At 42.6% G+C, this 19,755-nt stretch overlaps 1 protein-coding gene across 5 annotated transcripts in view; it reads right to left on the bottom strand.

The window, feature by feature from the left end:
• bahcc1b (BAH domain and coiled-coil containing 1b) overlaps window positions 1–19,755 on the bottom strand; it is a 92,958-nt gene that overhangs the window by 21,124 nt on the left and 52,079 nt on the right. For all 5 annotated transcript variants that reach the window (XM_079594526.1, XM_079594528.1, XM_079594529.1 and 2 more), the window contains exons 4-11: window positions 14,987–15,109; window positions 12,890–14,896; window positions 11,963–12,077; window positions 11,656–11,846; window positions 11,309–11,467; window positions 7,731–7,927; window positions 6,840–7,194; window positions 4,238–5,026 (exon numbers count right to left, since the gene is read on the bottom strand). In XM_079594526.1, coding sequence (XP_079450652.1) covers window positions 4,238–5,026; window positions 6,840–7,194; window positions 7,731–7,927; window positions 11,309–11,467; window positions 11,656–11,846; window positions 11,963–12,077; window positions 12,890–14,896; window positions 14,987–15,109 — 3,936 coding nt within the window. The remainder of the gene's footprint in view (window positions 1–4,237; window positions 5,027–6,839; window positions 7,195–7,730; window positions 7,928–11,308; window positions 11,468–11,655; window positions 11,847–11,962; window positions 12,078–12,889; window positions 14,897–14,986; window positions 15,110–19,755) is intronic.

Genomic DNA, 19,755 nt, shown 5'->3' with positions numbered 1-19,755 from the left:
TTCTCAGTGTCACATTTTATGTTTCCTCCCATTATTCCCAAAGTTGATTCTCATTATAAATGGTGATGAAAAATGACTGTACTCATCAAGGTAGTATTTCTTTAATTTATACGGATCTAATACTTTACATACTGAATAAATTCTGTACAATTTATAGTAATAATAAAATAATGCAATTCTTAGCATTACAATAATTAGAACTGGGGCAGAAAATGTCAAAATATATTGAAAGAAATCTCTCAAAATAGGCTTAATTTGCTAATAAAATGCTAATACTTTGAATTTCCCATCATTTTCTAAATTTTCCTTTACTGTATACTGAATTACTACTTTAAATACTTGATTTATAATAATAATACATTTCATCATTACAGTAATGAGAATTTAGAAAATGATGGGAAATTCAAAGTATTAGCATTTTATTTGCAAATTAAGCCTATTTTGAGAACCATTAAGATTTCTTTAATTTATACCTAATACTTTACATACTGAATAAATTCTGTACAATTTATAGTAATAATAAAATAATGCAATTCTTAGCATTACAATAATTAGAACTGGGGCAGAAAATGTCAAAATATATTGAAAGAAATCTTAATACATTTAAGCATTACAGTAATGAGAATTTGATTGGAAAATGTTCTTAATCTTCATGGAAAATGTTAATGTACAAATATATAACATAAATATAAAATAATACATTTCTATTTTTGTTTGGGGTGAAATATGACATGCACATGTTCTTGACACATTCTGTGAGATTTGCCTCACAAGGGAGGGAGAGGAGGGAGAAATGTGAACGACAAGTTGTACAGGCTTTAAAAGAATTATAGCCGCATTAAGGAAATCTCTCAGCTGAAACGCAAAGTGAGAGAGACAGGTAAACGGAAAGGAAAAAAGAATGAAATACAAGATGAGGAAGACTGGATTATGGGGTCTGGGAGGGTCTTTGGTTTCCCACCTGGCTGAAATCATTGTGCCACTTTTAGCCCTGTGGTGGTCTTTTTGAAATCGATGCCCATCGCCCTGCCGTAATGAAACCGGCGGGGACCAGAGCCATGGAACGGCACATGCATAGAGTGATGAAATGAAAGCAAGAAGTATGAGAGGGATGGAAAAGCTGAGGCCCAAAAAAGAAATGAAAATGAGAGAGGGTAGGAGAAAAGACAGATAATGCTTTCTGAGAGGGGGGAGCGGTAACTCTGTGATATCACTAACCAATCAATAACAACTACCAACAATACTTCAAAGAACCTCTCAAAATCTATATAATTTTATCACACGTTATTTGTCCGTACTTCACAATGCCCATAACACCGCAAGGAATGTTAGCGGAGCACCTGAGACGTCTGCCATAGATAAGGATGCTTGAAATCAAATCGGTAAATCACTGAAGAGTAAACCCAATCGCATATGAAATCTTTAGCTGGCGAGAGACTGGGTCCTGACAGCCCGCGCGGCCGCCTCACCTCCAGTTCTTTAATAATTCAGAGGCGGGCGTGTTTATTGATGACTTCTTCCCCACTGCAAAGAGCTTTATCATATTCTCTTATTAGTCCCTTTAGTGCAGCTTGCTTAGACAAGAATTACACAGCAGATTACATTCCGGTTTTAATACGGGCTGAGAACGCACACACACACACACACACACACACACACACACACACACACACACACACACACACACACACACACACACACACACACACACACACACACACACACACACACACACACACACACACACACACACACACACACACACACACACACACACACACACACACACACAAACAGCTAAAACGATGCACAGCGCCAAATGCGGTTAGAATTTTTTTCCTGAGTGGTGTGAGAGTTGGGGATTTCTCAGCTGCTAGAGGATGCTGGCGTAAATAAAAACATCCTTTGGCAGGGAGACCCTAAACGGTCCCTGGAAAAGCAACAAGCCTTTAAAACAGCGCTCACAACAATGGGGCCTAATTAGCCGACAAAAACGGCGGCGTCCTGAGAGGAAAAAGATCAGCTGTTTTTACTATTTCATCAACTTCGCACTGTGGGACTCGAAGAGCTGTGGGAAAGCGCAGAGGCTTTTTTCCATCTAAAATGAGGCTTATAAAAGTGATCAAACAGGTTTGAGGAGCAGGGGCAGGGGAGCCGTCCCTCAGGATGAGTGAGTGGACACAGTCCAATCCGGCGGACCCGGGGGGAACTAGCTATCATTAGAGCTGCCTTTTAAGACAGGCTAAAGCCCTTTAAAAACACGGCCCCCTCCTCACCGCTCCGTCTTAGTCTCTCCCACAGGAAGTGCCGAACCCCAAAAGACGGGGGAGCATTTGATCTGTAGGCAGGAAAAGAAGGCAGGAGTGCGAGCTAGTGCACAGTTGAGTGAGCGAGTGTGTGTGGGTTCCAATGAAAGTGGAAAGCTGGACGGTCAGCTGAGAGTTAGTGTTTGTGTGTATTTCGGTGTGTCTCTGCACCGTATTGTCGGGATGGCAGTATGGGGAGGGGGGCTTTGTTATCTTTCCTTCGCACAAAGCCTGGAGATCTGGCTGAGCTGAAAACCCTATTTTTTGCACCTCTTTTTGTGAGGAGAGGAAAAAAAAATGAAAGCCTCTGTCGTGGTCTTCCCCAGCCGCCTGTATCACAGCGCTACAAGACCACTCATGCAAATCACTGATGAGGAATTAAATTGTGTGTGATTGGGCGTGCTTTTCTATTGTGATAAGAAAGAACAGAACGCCCATTTCTCTGGCTTTTTAACTACCTTTTGTAAACCTGTTGGTGCTGGAAATGTTTTCTGAAACTGGGAGTTGATGTGGTGATGGTGTACATTGGGAGTAACCAAATGAGATCGGGTGCGAATAAATAAGGACTCTCCAAACGGAGCTACAACAAAAGGTTGGTAAGGTTTTCAAAGTACTCGTAAGTACGTACTTAAAAGTTCTCTTTTAGGTGCAAGTATATTTAAATACATTTCAATAGTCCAAGTTCAACAAGGAGAGGAGCTCGCACACATAATAGTAGAGGATTTCTTTAAAAAAATATCTTAGAGGTCAAATGCAAAGACAAAACGTTTTCGATTTACATAATCATCAGTGTCATCTACGGCTTTTGGCTGTTTTTGTACACGTTTCAATAGCCACAAAAGTTAGCAATCAAACTGTTAAGTCGACCAGCTTAGCACAGCCATTCAGCATGATATTAAAATTCACCCTACCTATTTTTTAAATGCATTTTAGTTACCTTATAGTGAATGATTCATCCTTGCATGCATTTCATTTTTGCATGCGTCATTTTTAGTGAAAAAGTCATAATTCGATCTTCTCTCTGGTGATCTCTTCAATCATTTAGTTTGCTTAAGCCCCACCTTTTGCTTACAATCGACTGCAAGCTCACATTCAGATCTGCCTCCATCTAATCAACAATTGATAGATATATCCATCCAAGTCCTACATTTTTTCTTTTTTCAATAATCTGTTTCATTCAGATATACGTCACAATACAGAAGAAAACATCTGTCGCTACTTCTGTTACATCGCAACTTTAAGTCTCTTTTGATTAGCTTGAACATGATATCACAATGACACACTATGTTTTAGGTATTAAAAACAGCTACCACAGGAAAAGGATCTAGCACACAGCAGTAATTAGATGCTCATTGTTACGGCCGAAGCCTCATGTGGTTGTCTTGTGACTATCTGGATACAAGCTGTTTTTCATGTGTTCTTTTTGTTGTGTTATTGATCTAATGCGTATATTGTTGACTCCTTCCTTTAAGAGTGAAGTTTATTGTAAAGTTGTCTTGGTTTGGCAAATTTGAATGTTTATTTTATTTGTATTTTTCTCTTCCTTTGTGTGAATGTTAGGATACGTGAGTTAGTGTGCATTCGTTATTTTGGTCCATAATAAACATTGTTGGTTAGACTGCACCTCCCTTCATGTGTTTTCTTTTAATGTTGCTTACCCATTTTAACGAGTGTTTGATTAGGGGTTCTTAACACTCACAAACAGAAATTGTTTGCTTTTTGTTCTTTTATAAAATAATTCCTATAGGGAATTTTTAGAGTTTCATCTCATTCATGAACCTCAATTTTGCTAGCAAAAATCCTATAAAAAATATTTTGCAAAAGCTGACTCCCCTGAAAATTGTAGAATCTTTGAATCTACCATTGAAAAGCCCAAACTGATCAACTGGTAATCTGAATATTGGGGGGCACATGTGTAGGTTTGTCCTTACCTCCATTCTCTCCCATGTTGTTGCTCTGCTGTTGGGATCGTTCCAGCTCTGCCAGTTCACTCAGTAACTCTATGCCATAATTAGGGGCCACTGCATTCCCAGACACCGCTGCAGAGGCCGTCATTCGGGCATCTCGTGTGGCACACAGTGCTGCTGCGATGAGCAGCTCCAGGCTCCAAATGCAGCTCCCGGGGTATTGATTCCCCAGGGCAGAGGGCACAGGACAGGGGGAGAAAGCTGGCGAGGTTGAGTCAGTGGGTGACGCGCACTCATCCTCAGCAACCCTCTCTGGGTCATGCTCAGTAGGTTCCACAGACTGTGAATCCTGGGTGGTGGTCACGGAAATCTGGATGGGGTCTTGTAGCTCCTCATCTTGCTTCTTGTTGTCTTCAGCTGGCGCTGGACTCTCCATTTCACTAGTCTGGCTATTGGGGATCATGGTTGTCTGGTCCGAATGGGAGTCCGCTACTGTAGAGTCAGTAACGGAGCAAAGGGAAGTTTGTGAGAGAGTGGCATCCACCTGTCCTTCATCCACCTGTCTGTCAGTCACTTTACCCTCCTCCGCTACATCTTCTACTTCCTGGGACATTCTAGTAGGAGAGCCAACACCAGTGTGGCAGAGAGGCTCCTCCTCTTTCGGAGAAAGGGGGTGGGGCTGAGGTGCAGGTTCCGCAGGTTCCGCTTGCTCCGCCTCCAAGTCGGCATGCTCAGCCAATTGGACTTCTTGAGGGGAGGGGCCACCCTTGTAACCTATGGCGATGGCGGGGTAAGTGTAGCCAGGAGGGAGATCTGCAGGAAAAAATGGGAATAAAACTGATTGAGTGTTTCCATAAACACTGATGTTAGTTTGGGCTCCTCAACCTTGTTTGAAGTCACTCTATTACAAGCATAAAGATTTAACTGCTCCTGAAACACACTTCAGCGCACAGCGAACCAGCAACCCATTACCATTCATTTGTAATACACATCACAATATGACCTTGTCAGTTAAGGGGCACGGCCCCCTGCCGCTGAAGTGCAGAGAGGGGTGATATATATGCTGTATACAGAAGCATTAGCGACAGTGTGTACCATTCGTTGCGTTTATCTAGTATAACTCACACACATAATGGAGCCGGCGCCATAAAGGCTATGGCGCAGGCATGAGCGAATTTTCCATGAATATTGAATTATGTTCAAGTTGTTATGGATGTAGTGTATGCGAGAGAAAGAAAGAGTGCACAGAGGAATGTTTGTGTATAAATTAGTCTTTAAGTGAGAGTGTGTATTCGTCTCGTCCGCCACGTGAGTGAAAACGATTGTGCAGGGAATGCTGCGTGCATGAAAAAGTGAGTGTGTGTGTGTGTGTGTGTGTGTCTCTATATGAGATCTGCAGCATAGCCGGGTATATTGATGACAGCATGGTGTCTGGGTGTGATTGCACAGCCAGCCCTGTCACCTCAGCGCTGTGTTATTGATGGTATCCATCCGCCAGATGAATGCGTATCCCTCCGCCAGCCAGCACTCAAGGACCTCTGAAGGATAAGAGAGGCCCTGTCTGCTGTCTCACTGACCACCCTACTGTTTTCTGTCTATCTCACTCATACCTACCCTGTACGGCTAGCTGTTCTCCATGGAGTCTATGCTTTCTTGCACATACAAATGTGTCAGAAATGGATACAATGGTGCAAAGACACAAACACAAAGTGAAAAGTCAGCGCTTATACTTCCATTCATATTAACAGGCAGATTGTCTCCAGTAATCAAAGGGCAACAAGTCCTTCAAAGGCTTTGTGTATCTTATCTGCTGCGAAATATCTCTCTCTTCTCTTGATCGTCCCTGTGGTCGTGGTCTTTTTTTTCCTACTCTGCCATCTCTTCTCTTCTTTTTATCCTTCTCTCCTTCACTCCCTCTCCCCCAGGGGTTTGTGGAGCCAGGCGCAATGGCAAGACCCTAACCTTGAGAATGAAATGAAATGTTCCAGTCTCTTTCCTCTAGTTGCTGTGTTTTTTTCCCGACTCAAATATTGAGGGCATTGGGATAGGAAACAAATTTGAAAAAACATGATTTAGGCTTATATTCTATGCTTTATTCTTTTTTCAGACTGGATTATTATTTCTGTGATTTTTTTATTTTGGAAAATACAACTTTTACCATGGAAAAGCTATTTCTTATAGCCATGGCAATTAGAAATAAAGGAGGGTCTCTTGATCATTTGTCTAATATAATTGGCTTATATCAGCCAATAGTATATATGATACCAATGATATCAGCAAACATAAACAGAAGCTCAACCGTACTTGCTTGACAAGTGAGAAAAAAGCTCATTGGTTGCTGCGTAACACGAGAATGAGCCTCATTGGTTCTTACAAGCTAACTTAGTAGCATCTGCCTTTAAGTAAACAAGTTGTGCAAACATTATGAGACCTAATTAATAATATATAATATTATTATAATAGTATATAATGAGGAGTCCTCCCACTTTTCATATTATTACTACACTTATGTTCACAATAGCACCCATATACAGGTAAACCCATACAATGCATGTTTGTGTCTGTAAGTACTCTAAATACATTCAGTGAATAAACATCCTATTGAATGCTGCCATTTTCCACTCACCAGGCTCCAGCGACTGAGGATAGTCCTGTGGTGGCTGGCCCTCACCCCTCTTGTCCTGGGACTCAGCGGGTTTTGGCAGGTGGTGGGGGGTGGTGTGGGGGCTGAGTGAAGGGGAACAAGGGGCGGCCACGGCTGGGTTGGGCTCAGGGCAGGGCGTGCAGGGCGTACTCTTGAGATGGGACCGCGGGGCGGGTGAGCGACAACAGGGCGAAAGACGAGAGGCGCAGCCCCCTGGGGACGAGGAGGAGGGGGGAGGTTTAGCGGAGGGTCCAACGGAGAAAGGCTTCGTGTGCTTAGGCGTGCGGAGCTCAGACGATCCCTCAACCAGATCGATGGGGGGATCCTCAGGTTTCCTCTGCAGAAACAGAGGAATTACAAACAGGCTTCAGAGACTCTATAACACAGAGCACTACAGCAACATTATTTCCAGTTTTATCACAACTGAAATGCATTTATAGTGGAAAAGGGATGCTGACATGGAGCTAGATATGATTCAGTCCCCTCAGGTTTCTTGCATAACGACACGCACCAGGGACGCAGTACAATGGGTGCTAATGATCCACTGTTCACTTGCATTCTGCTCTGCTTCTTTGTACAAAAGCAGCCAGATAAAAGCCTGGATCCTGCCCTGTTCCTGAGAAGAATCCCACTCTTTCAAAACTTCCAACATTTAAATGCACTTTGAAAATGAAAGCTGGCCGTTCTTTGGCTATAACTGCTATGAATTTCTGAGAGCAGAATGGCAGGCTTTTCATAACCTCGGGCGCCCTGGGTAGGCCTGCTGAAATACGAGGGGCTTCAGTAGAGAAATAGCTGTTGGGAAATCACCTTGAGTGGTACAAGGAAACGTGGCTACCCATATGTATGTGTGCTGTCTCCTTCATGTGTTACCTGTGAGTGACTGTGTCTGTGCACCAACTCCATTGCCTGTGCCGCTCGGTGCTGCTGGTGCTGATGTTGCTGCAGCGCATAGAGTTCCTGTTGCCGTAGAAACTGGGTGCGGGAATAGACAGCGGGATGCTGCATGTGTGAGGCGGGCCCTCGGGCTCCGTAAACAGGGGGCCACAGTCCCTGCTGCTCCATTACATCTACAGAGAGTGAGAGAGAGAAAGAGAAAGGAATGAGAAAAGAATGAACAAAGGTTTTTCTTTTTGCCTCAAGGCAAGTCTCAGTTATCTCTCTGAAGGCCTATTGATTTACGGCTATAAGATTCCACTCCTTTTCCGTCCCTCTTTTCTTCTACTCTCCAACTCTCTTCTTTTTCTTTCCAAAAGTCATCCTCCGTCCCCAGGGAAAAAATCCCCTCACATTTCCACATCTCTTTCCTAATCATGTAACACACTCAATCCGTGGGCAGAGAGAGAATGCAAACTGGGTCCTTTTTACATCGTCTGTCCCTTGCACTCACCGTTAGCCTGGCCATACCACAGCGGATTAACGCAAAACGACGGTCACCAGTGAGCGCACCAGCCACACTTGCCTGATCTCTGGCTATCGCATGCCGCAGTGCCAGTCAAGACGATTCAGCGCTGCTGTCTCAAACTGTCACATGAATGTGGCTCCTCTGACAAGACCTTCCTGACAGCCTGCTGAGAGCGGGCAAGAAGGGTCTACTCCCAAATGGCTCACTCATTCACAAAAGCTTGGGTTGGGTTATTATTCCTGTAATGAGGGTAAGGGGAATGGTGTTGGCCTTAAAAAGGAGCACAGATGTTATATCCAGAGACAAACTCTTGAGGAAAGGAGACAGACATGGAAGCGTTAAGGTCACCCGTGGCCTCAGCCTCACAAGGCGGCACCCACTGGCCACCTGATGCATATTGCATGCAAAAACGGTAGGTGCTATCTAAAATTCCCATATGACTGACTGATGCTAAATAACTGGAAAGTTGTGTTTAAAAGATACTGGGTTGATACAATGAGCAGGGATGAAATAAATTACTGGATTTGGTCAAGTTTGCCAGGTTAGTGAATCAAATCTTGGAGCTTAATATCAAGTTAAAGGGATAGTTCGCCCAAAAATGTAATTTACTCAACCTCATGTTGTTCCAAACCGGTATTACTATCTTTTGTGGAACAATACAATACTACTTCTTCTTTTTTTTTTTATACAATGAAAAACCTCATTGACTTTCATTATATGGACAAAAATAGTTCTTCATCAATATATATATATATATATATATAAATTATGATTATTTTGGAGCATGATGAGGAAAGGATGACAGATATACACATTTTGTATGAATTAAACCTTTAACTAGACAACCTGAAATGTGGACCAGACTTAATGCTACAAAGTCAAAGTCTGCCTACATGTGACTAGGCATTTCACAGATGCACTTTTGTGCCGTTTAATCGCTAAGCGAACAGGAAATTTGAAAGGAGTCGGTCATTTTTGAAACAAACTGATCAGATAGGAAGGACGGAGGAAGGGGGCGAGTGAGGGAGAGAGTGTAGAGGGATGAAGCGCAGCTGTGCAAAGCACTTAGTCTCAGCCTTGAGCCTCAGCCCACAGAAATTTCAACACAATATGTTTTTCTTTCAGCCATTCGGTTTTGCATGCTGCATATTCTCCGCCCCTCCTTCCTTGATGTATGGCAAGGACCTTTGTTTGGGAAAGATTACTGGGACAGGGTTATGTTTCCCTAGGGAGGGATCCAATGGATGCACTTCCCTTCTTTGTTGCGGAAAGGGGAGTGTGACGCTAAGGAGCAGAGAGCTAATTAAATTTCACAGCCAGTGTGGGGAGGAGGAATGCCGAACAGAGGCGCACAACACAGGACAGCAGAGCACAGCACAATACAGCAAAAAGCCACGAAATGATGCACCGCATAGCAAGGCACAGGATAATAGGGACATACAGAGATGCACAACAAATCAAAGCACAATGCCAGAACTGTGCAGACACGATAGCACAGCCAAACACAGCATGGCATGACAAAGCACAGTGCAATACAGTTTAAAACCATTAAAGCCATGCTAAGTATACCATATTCTAACTTTGCTCAGGCAGCATGGTGTACCAGAGAATGACACAAACTGCTGGCATGAGCTGATCCTAAATATTGCATTGGTTTAAAGTAACTCAGTGTTCAGGTAGAGTAGGGATGTGTGTGTTGTTATTAAAATTCTATCTGATAACGATAAGCCAATAATTATTTTCACGTTATCGCGGTTAACCAATAAATCAGCCATTTTAAATGCTACAAGTGAATTTAGGATATTATAGCATACAGTATGAATAATTAATATTCATTCTGAGATTTGCTGGAGATTACATTTAACAGTGTTATTAAATAATTAGTGCTTTTAAAGGTAAACTTTGTAAAAGTGAGCATTAGATGACGGCAAATGTAGTCTAAAGGTAAACAAATAGAAGCAAGCAAAATTAAATATTTGATATTGACAATACCAATAATTTTTTTTAAATAATGTTGGCCAAAAACTGATATATATATTTAGTATATAGTAGTAAAATGATCTTCCGTTGTGCAAAAATGAACAAAACATTTTGATCCCTAAATTGTTATTTTTCCCGGTACCCCTCGCTTTCTCAGATTCCACACATTGACACAAAGGAGACAAACTCCTAAAAGCCCACCTGGGCCAATTCTGCTGCCATGCGAACAACGTATTCATACAAATTTAATCTAAACCAACAGACCCTGAAACGTACACCCACACAGTGACTTTAGATCTCCATTTCTCTCACTCGCACACGCTTATCTATGCATACGCCCCCCTTCCCCCCACACACACTCAAAGTCAAATACGCAAGCTATCTACTTGAAATGATAATTTGTTTAAACAGTTTGAATAATTCCACTTTGCGCATTCAGAGTGTGCATTAGGGCCGCTTGTGAAACTGTTCCCATTAAGTCCATACTACAATGTGCTGTAAATGCCTGCTTGGCTTAGTGAAGCGTTTCACAATAATGATTACAGAATGATACAGGGGCAGAAGGGGATGAGATGGAACTGTGCAGAGGGGGAAGGGACATTAGACCCAAGGGGAAGGCATTCAGTGTAGAATTCTGGAACAAAACAAGTGGACAGACTGATCAAGGATTAAATTGCTGTAACTGTTTTGCTGTTAAAGGAAAAGTTCACGCAAACATGAAATTTCTGTTTATTTCTAGTTTGATCAATGGATGAAGAAAAGAAAAAAGCTGTGTGATGATTCTTCAAAAATCAGCCACACAGGCTTGAAACAAGGTGAGAGTAATTTTTGGGCCATTTATCTATTTAAGGACTATTCACAACAGTCTAAAGTAGTTTATACATACATAAATAAAAAACTGCACAAACAATTACAAATATTTGAGCTTTTCTTCATTTGCATGGTCTTTGAATATTTGTGGAACTGAATAACCTCCATACACTTTAAATTCTAACCTATTGGCATTATTGCTGGAAAAGCGCAACTCCTGGGATAATTAAATTATCAGTAATTTTGGGAAATTTACCAAGGTGATGAGTGGCAGGGTGGGCTGCTGGCTCGGTAGGCAATACCACTAGGGCGGCGGAGGGGTCCTGAGGCAGGGGCAAGACTGGCTGCAAGGGGCTGGGCATGGTTGCAGAGAAGCCTGGGGTCAAGTTCTGGTGCAATGCTGCATGACTGAGACCTGAACAGACATGGAAAACTGCTTAATGATGAAAGATTTTGGCTTAAGTTTCAATACTAATGGGCAATTCATTGATTATTTAGTAGGGTAAAACTAATTAAACAACACATGCAGAAATTCAACAAGACCATGAAGTATATTGTAATCTAATATCATCAAAACAGTAAAAACAGATGCCATTTGCTCACCATAAGAGTGACCCATCCAGAGGGAGGGACTTCCTGTCCGAGGCATCCAGTGATGATGGGCGGGGTGGGCGTGAGCAGATGGCTCAGTGCCTAATTGGCTACCGCCTGGCACAATAAGGTGTGAGGTCAAATCTCCATGGCAACTACTGGAGGGGTGGATCCTGGCAAACTCAACTCTGTCTTTGTTTTCCCTGAGGGGAGGCCATCAAAATGGCACAATATTACTCTCTTAGACAGGAAAACTACACTGTAGCATGCTGACTCTGCAGGTTGATCTTTGGAAACATCATATGACTAAAAGCCATACCTGAGGAGGAGTTCTCGCTCTCTGTCGAATGGAGGCAGTCCAAGCTGTTCCTCACAGATTCTCTTCCTGTCTTCATCCATTTCCCGCTCCAGCGGGTACATTGGGCGTCCAACACCTAACACAGAACAGGTCAGCACCATAATCTGAACACCCACCACTGATCAAAAACATTAGACCATCCTGTGGCAAAAGTCTAAGTGGCTGTGTCTGAAACCAAAGGCAACAACTTGCCTAGCTGCCCAGTTAGTAATTGGCTCAAAGAAACCTTTCAAACTGATTTAAAATCACCTTCCGAAGCACCATAATGTGATATATACCATTATGTACATTTTAAAACTAATTTACCTTTAATAATTTTTTTAGTAATTTAACTTCTTCGGACAACATTTATATTCTTTCAATCAAATGCCAAACCAGAGGTACAGGATAGTGGGATATCACAGGCAGCGAAAACTACATTTATTGCATTCATGTCTTGCTGTCCTTTTATCTCTTTATACTGTGTATAAAAGTAGCATTTTCAGATATTAGACACAGCCAAGGTGTTGCAACTGGGTAATAGCTATTCAGCATTTTTAACAGGTGGCTGCTAATTGTCATCCTACATTTGTATGATCTTGGCATGTGTTTATATGAGAATATTGTAGACTGTGTCCTAATGAAGATTTAAGAGCAATTTGGCAGTCACTGTAACACCTAAAAAACACAATCTGGCAAGGTTAAACCTACAAAATATCATGAGATGACAAGTAGTTTGGATTAACAACCAAAAAAATCTTATTTGTGACCATTCCTTTAATCTCATTCCTTTAATGAGAAGTTTACAAAAGTTCATCAAGCACATCCAGTAAACTGAAAAATTATATATAGCTTGTTAGAACACACTTGTACACACACACACCAGACCTCCTGTCGAGAGTCGCTTACCCTTCATGCTGGGCATCACTCTGCTATGGTGGCTGTGGGTGGGATGCCCGTCTGGCAGGCGGCACAGGGGCTCTCTCTGCCTGGCAACGGCCACTGCTATCCCTACAGGGGGCTGTCGCACCTCTCCCTCCCCCTGAGCTTCCCCTGAGTCTTTGCCCGCCCGCTCCAAACGCACGTTCTCCCCAGATGATGAGGCTCTCCTGGGGGGCAGGGTCTGATTCGCCTCCTGTAGAGCACTGCTCGCTCCGCTTCCACTTTTGTCGCTTCTCTCGCTCCTCTCCCCAGTTACTGCCCCCTGCTTGATGCAGCCCAGGCCACCAAACGGGCTCTTCTGAGAGAACAGCAGTGGTTGCTGGCTGCTGTACTTCATTAGACTACTCATGGCATTGCTTTCAGGTCCCTGGTGGCCCAGTGTGGCCTCCTGCGGGGCGGTTAGAGGGGGAAGAGGCCCTTGGTCCCCACGTGAATTCTGGGAAACAGCACCCAGAGAGTTGTAAGCCTTGTGCGGTTCTTCATCCAGCCGAGCCGGGTGTCCTTGCACCTCCCAGGAGGGATGATTGCCGGTCTGATGCCCGCTGTGTCCCTGTGACTTGGACTCCATCTCCATCTTCCTCTTGTCTTGTGCGCCGTTGCTATGCTCCAACTCTGGACCCTGTCCACCAGTGCTAGCCCTGTTACTGTGCTGCTGATGACGTATCCGTGCAACTCTCTGACTGTTCCTCTGAATAGTACACTCAATCTCTGTTGCACCTTTACCTTCGGACGAAGCCCTGTTCGACGGACCTGAGTGGGTACAGTCCCGGAAAGGTGGAGTGCTGGCATAAATGCTACTCTTCGCTTGGTGGCCACCCTTCGTCCCCTGTGGCAGAGAGGGACGGAAGGCATCAGATTCCTCAGTGCTGTCCAAACTACATGAACGAGCCGAGTGAGGATGCTGATTCTGACTGTGCTGAACCTCGTTTGTGCGTGAATGGGGGCCCAGGGGCCAGTCTGGGCTCTTGTCTGCTTTGCCATATGTGTGTTGCTGCTGGGAAGATTTTCTTTGGCAGCTACTCGGAGGAGGCAGTAGGGTAGCTGCTCGACTTCCACTGCTACTCCTCTCAGGAGTTTTCATTTCTTTCCCTGCACCACCCCCGACCATCCCACCTCCCACACCTCGACAGTGAGGGTTTCCTAGCTGGAATGGTCCACTGGTTTTGTCTCTCAGTGGTCCCACAGAGGGCACAAACGTAGGCCCTGTCACCTCAGAGTCCCTGCCAAGGCTCTTTTCCTGAGCAGTGGGCATGGTTAGTGGAGCAGGGGGTGGTGGGCAGAAGAGATCTGGGTGGGGATGATGAGGATGATGATGATGGTGCGGATGACTTGGGTGCAGCCAGGATGCTCCCACGGCAGACCCTAGGCCCAGGTGAGGGGGCATGGAGTAGGGCACTGGGTGGGCATGGCCCAACATGGCACTGTGGCGAAGACAGTCTGAGGGCTGCTCACTAATTCGCATCTCTCCACTGACTCCTTCCTTGCAACAATGACCATCTCCGCTGGTCTGCCGGCCAGCCCCCAGACCTGAGGCCCCCGGCCCCACACAACTGGGCAAGGAGCCCCTGGTTGTGGCCCCTGGATCAGAGCCATTCTGGGTCTTGGTGCTAAGCAGGCAGGAACTAAGTGTCTTGGGATCATCTTTGTGCCGAAAATTTTCTTCTAGGCCATGGGGGTGGTGTTGTGGATGGTGCTGGTGGTGGTGGTGGTGGTGGTGAAGGGTGGGAGGGCCGTGATGATGACGTTCTTGCTTGGACTCTTGTTTACTCTTTTCTTTCTCTTTCCCTCCGGGTGCTACTCTTCGCTCTGCTACACCCGTCTCTTTGGAGCTCTTCTGGGATGCTGTGCTCCCAGGTTCCCTCTCACGATTGCAGGAGTCCAATGGGTGGGCGAGAGCGGTCCTAGATAATGGTGGGAGGCTGTGATTGGTGGAGAGAAGGTGGGGTTGCGACGGGAGGCTTCGTAGATAGAAATCTTAGGAAAGAATTAAAAGTAAATTTAGACAAAATAATTTTACGTAAACTGTTTACTGTTGCTTGACAGGAGTAATTTAACCTCACTCACCTTTCTGAGTGTCATAGAAACGGTGTTGTCCATAGAGTACGCTGCTGTTGCCATGGTGATCGAGGGGGCTCATAGACAGGAAAGTGGGGGCTAGACTCCCTGAAAAGCGGGGATACCCTGGGGCTGAGAGAGAGAAAGGAGAGAGGGGAGAGAACATTGTCAGGATAAACAAATGTAACAAAAGAGAGTGACAGTTTTGGCCTTTTGCTGTGGTTGGACACAGGTTCATGAAGCCCTACAGCATGGTACAACCTTTCCCAGAATCCCCTGCACAAACAAGTTCAGTTCTTTACTCGACATTTAGAGCTTAGAGTAGCTCATCTAAAAAATAACTTTTAGAACTTCTGTTTACAATTATTTAAATTTACAGACTTTAAAAAAATAATCTTAATCATTATTTTCAGAAAGTTTTTTAATATATTTTTGTTCAAGGTAAAAATTACTTTTTACAAATATCATGAATTACAATACATAAATATAAAGTTTTTGGGGAGTCGCACCCCATGACAATTTACAATTTGAACTATGGAAAATAATTTTAATTTAGAAATAAAAAGACACTCATACAAGAGGTGTATTCAAGTAGTTGCATGTTTGAATTGCATTTTTTCTTGAATAAACTAATAGACAATACAAAAAAAGCATCCTATTATTGACTCAATAACCAATAATAATATCATCAGATAGCTTTGCCTTTGACTTTAGTGCATAAAACTAATACAGTGTGTATGTGTATATATTACATATATATTATATATATATATATATACATATACATACACACACACACACATATTTATAAAGAGAGACACATTCACAGAAACAAACGAATACAACATTCTCTTTTAACAGCTATGCACGCACGTCCTACTGGTTCAAAGAGAGGTAAATGGCCGCTCAGCTTGACTCTAGTCTCTGACTCCAATCTTCAAGGACACTGAACTGTTTCCTGAGATAGTGAAGGCTACAGTGGGGTGTATTTATGTGTAAACTAAGCACATGGCTGAAACCCAACCACAGACCAGCAGAGGTCAATGGCCAGGCACACAAGGGTCACATGCTTAAGCCGCCCACAACACAGAGCTATTATAGGCCATCTGTGGTGTGTGTGTGTGTGTGTGTGTGTGTGTGTGTGTGTGTGTGTGTGTGTGTGTGTGTGTGTGTGTGTGTGTCAGTGAAATGGTACTCCTTTGAGGGGAGAGTATCCCGGTGTCTTTTTGAGTGTGTGTTCCTCTGTGCATGTATTTGCTTGAGACACCCTGTCCTTGCACACTGTTTAATTGGATGCAGTTAAAAGTTTAACGGTCCGGGGCCAAAGTAAACAACAGTCCATAATGCTCATCCTCAGCATTCCACAGAGCTATTGTCCCATAGCCTACAAAACACACACACTGTCGTGACCCCATCGGTCCTGAAACAATAGGAAACTCTGGAAAAAGACGATGGATGTGCACGATTTATTGGTGCCATATCAAGCCTCAGCCGATATTAGCATAATTTTAAATGATTGATGTAATCTGTTTTTTTGTTTTTTGTTTAACAAAATTTTGCAGCAATTAATGGGTTATCCGCCAAAATATAAACAAAAATAATTTCAGAATCTTAATTTCGGTGCATCACTAGAATTGGTTTGGTAACCAGCTTGGCTATGCTAACCGTTTTGTGATTGGTAGAACTGATGAACACACACCTCAAGAACCTTTGTTAAGACTTTCATTATAGTAACAGACATTTGGGGCATGAATTAAACCTTTGTGTAACACATATATCAATAACGAGCAAGAGGGTGAAAGTGAGAAAGAGATGTGAACGAGGGAGTGTGAGTGTGATAGAGACAGAGCATATCATTTCAAGAGGCAGATTATGAGGGAGACAGACCGTAAGTGACTGTGTAGGTACATGTGTGAGTGTGTCTGGAAGAGAGAAAGAGCGATTGAGAGACAAAGGAGCAGGGAAGGAGATCTCCCCCTCTCCTGCCTCTCCTACTAATTGACACCAGTGGAGCGTCCTGCTGACAGTGACATCACAGGGGAGTCCAGATGTGTAATATCGGGCCTTCTGGCTGCACCTGTTTCCTACAGCCACTGAATTTCAATGTTATCGACACACACTTATGCGGAGAGCACACATACACACACTCCTGCAGCATGCGTAGATACAGAGAGACGCACACATTACCGTGAACATGCACTAAGACGAGGGACAGGGAAATAGAAATTGAAACACCACAGTCATTTGTAAACGTGTGTACATGTATGTCCTTGAGCATGTATACTGTGTACACATGTATACACTAATGTGTATGTGTACACTACAGTTTTTTTTTTATATTGTAAAAAAGTATCTTATGCTCACCAAGACTGCATTTAATTTAACATAAATACAGTAAAAACAATGATACTATGATATTTTATTACAATTTAAAATAACTATTTCTATTTTCATTTATTTTAAAATGTAATTTATTCCTGTGATGGCAAAGCTGAATTTTCAGCATAATTTCTCCAGTCTGCAGTGCCACATGATCTTTAAGAAATATTTCCTATGCTGCTCAAGAAATATCTCTTAATCTTAACAATGTTGAAAACAGTTGTGCTGCTTAATTTTTATGGAAACCATGATAGTTTTTTTTCAGGATTCTTTGATGAATAGAAAGTTCAAAAGAACAGCATCTATTTGACATATATATTTGTTTTAACAATGAAGTATTTAATGTCACTTTTGATCAATTTAATGAATGTTTGCTGAATAAAAGTAATAATTTCTTTAAAGAAAAATATCGTACTGACCCCAAACTCTTGAGCGGGAGTGTGTGCAGTCTCAAAAAGACAAAAAGGAGATAAAAAGGAGATAAAAAGGAAATGGGAACTGAACAGACCAGACCACCACAGTTGATGAAGAAGAGAGAAGAGAGGAGAAGGAGGCAACAATCACACCAATCCCTCCGTTCCACAATTAATTTAAATGCCAACAATTAGAGCAGAGCAGCGCGGCAGTCTGAAAGCAATCACACTCTAATGATGAGCAATAAATGCAGTCCAGCAAAAACCATTACAGGCTAGAGTGACGACACGCGCACACACACACACACACACACACACACACACACACACACACACACACACGCACGACTAATCAAACACACTTATTGTAAACTACAGCTCCCCAGTCTGAATGAAAACTGTATTCATCTAAATGAAGAATGATGGAGCCACAGGAGCTCAGTGTGCCAGATCAAACTGAGATTGGGCTCAGAAGCCAAGACACTGTTTTTGTTCTGTAAGACTGAGAAGCAGTGAAAAGTACAGGTGGGGAGTGTTGGACAGTGTCCCAAACAAAGTCAAAGAGGATATGTGGTTGGTTGGGTGTGTGTGTGTATGTGTGTGTGTGTGTGTGTGTGTGTGTGTGTGTGTGTGTGTGTGTGTGTGTGTGTGTGTGTGTGTGTGTGCGTGCGCTACACAGACTACCCATTCAATCATATGCACACAGACATTAACCCTAGAGAGCTGAGTGCCCATGTTTATTTTATGGAGGTAATTTTCTCTTTTTCTCTTTAGTCTATGAGAAATTATAAACAAATTATTAACTGCCACTCCATACCTCCATCTTTCTCTGTAAAATACTTCTAATTACTCATTTCAATGTATATGTGATTGTGAACAAAGATTCCTGACCAACAAAGAAGAAGCGTAAGAGACTGTGTGAGAGAGATGCGTGCCTCCGTTACTGTTCATTATTACAATTAAATCATTAAAATTACTCGCATCTGTCCTTTAACTAGATATTTAACATGCGTCGTCTTGATTATCTATTCCTTTAAGTTACATTACTTAATTCATAAGTGTTCACTTTCCTTAAGCCTTTATGTATAATGCATTCTAACAGTATTTTTAATGCATTAATTATGCATTGTAATGCACTTTATAATGAATTGTATGGTGTCATGAATAATTGTAACCACAGTCATATTACACCTTCATAAAGTTTAACGCACTAAAATACGACAAACAACCAAATCCCAGATGTAACAAGGAATCGGTGTGAATAGTAAAATGCATTTTAACTTTGGTGACAATTATTTATGAAGAGATATAATGCATTATAACGAACATTATGAATACCTTTATTATGCATCGTACATAAAGGCTTTAAGTGTTGCCATCATTTTTTGTTCATTTTTCTCTGAAATGTATTTACTTTTACTTTTCTATACACTACAAAACAAATAAATATTGCTATATCTTATTTTTGCAATACACATTTTGTTATGCCATTAAAAAGTCATCGTTTAAACTGATATAGAGAGAAAGCAGTGCAATATAAAAAACAAACAGGGCTGACGCACTTCTGATCTTCCATCGCACTAATTGAAGCAAAGCGGCAGAACGAAGCCGGCAGACGGAGGGAGGAGAGAGCAGAACAGAGAGGGGAAGAGGAGGACGAGGGGAGGGGATCTTGTCAGCTCTGTTAATTGCGAGATGTGCTGAATCAACGGCTGCAGAATGTGGCCACTGTGGCTGGCTGCGAGAAAAAAGACGCAATAAGCCACAAAAGGCCGGTTCACATCAAAATCTGTGGCAAAACCACAACGAATACCCTCAGGTGGCTTATTGCTTTAATAAACGGCAAAACAGCAATTCAATAAAAGACTATAATGTTCAATAAATAGTACGATTTATTTTAATATAACCATAATTGAAATAAACTATTCTTTCCAGCAAGTAATATAGTTAATTAGCCTAAGGGATCACATAGTAAAGGATGTTTAA

The sequence above is a fragment of the Phoxinus phoxinus genome, assembly GCF_949152265.1.
Source record: "Phoxinus phoxinus genome assembly, chromosome: 21".
Classification (NCBI taxonomy): domain Eukaryota; kingdom Metazoa; phylum Chordata; class Actinopteri; order Cypriniformes; family Leuciscidae; genus Phoxinus; species Phoxinus phoxinus.
This window is presented reverse-complemented; position numbering and strand designations above follow the sequence as displayed.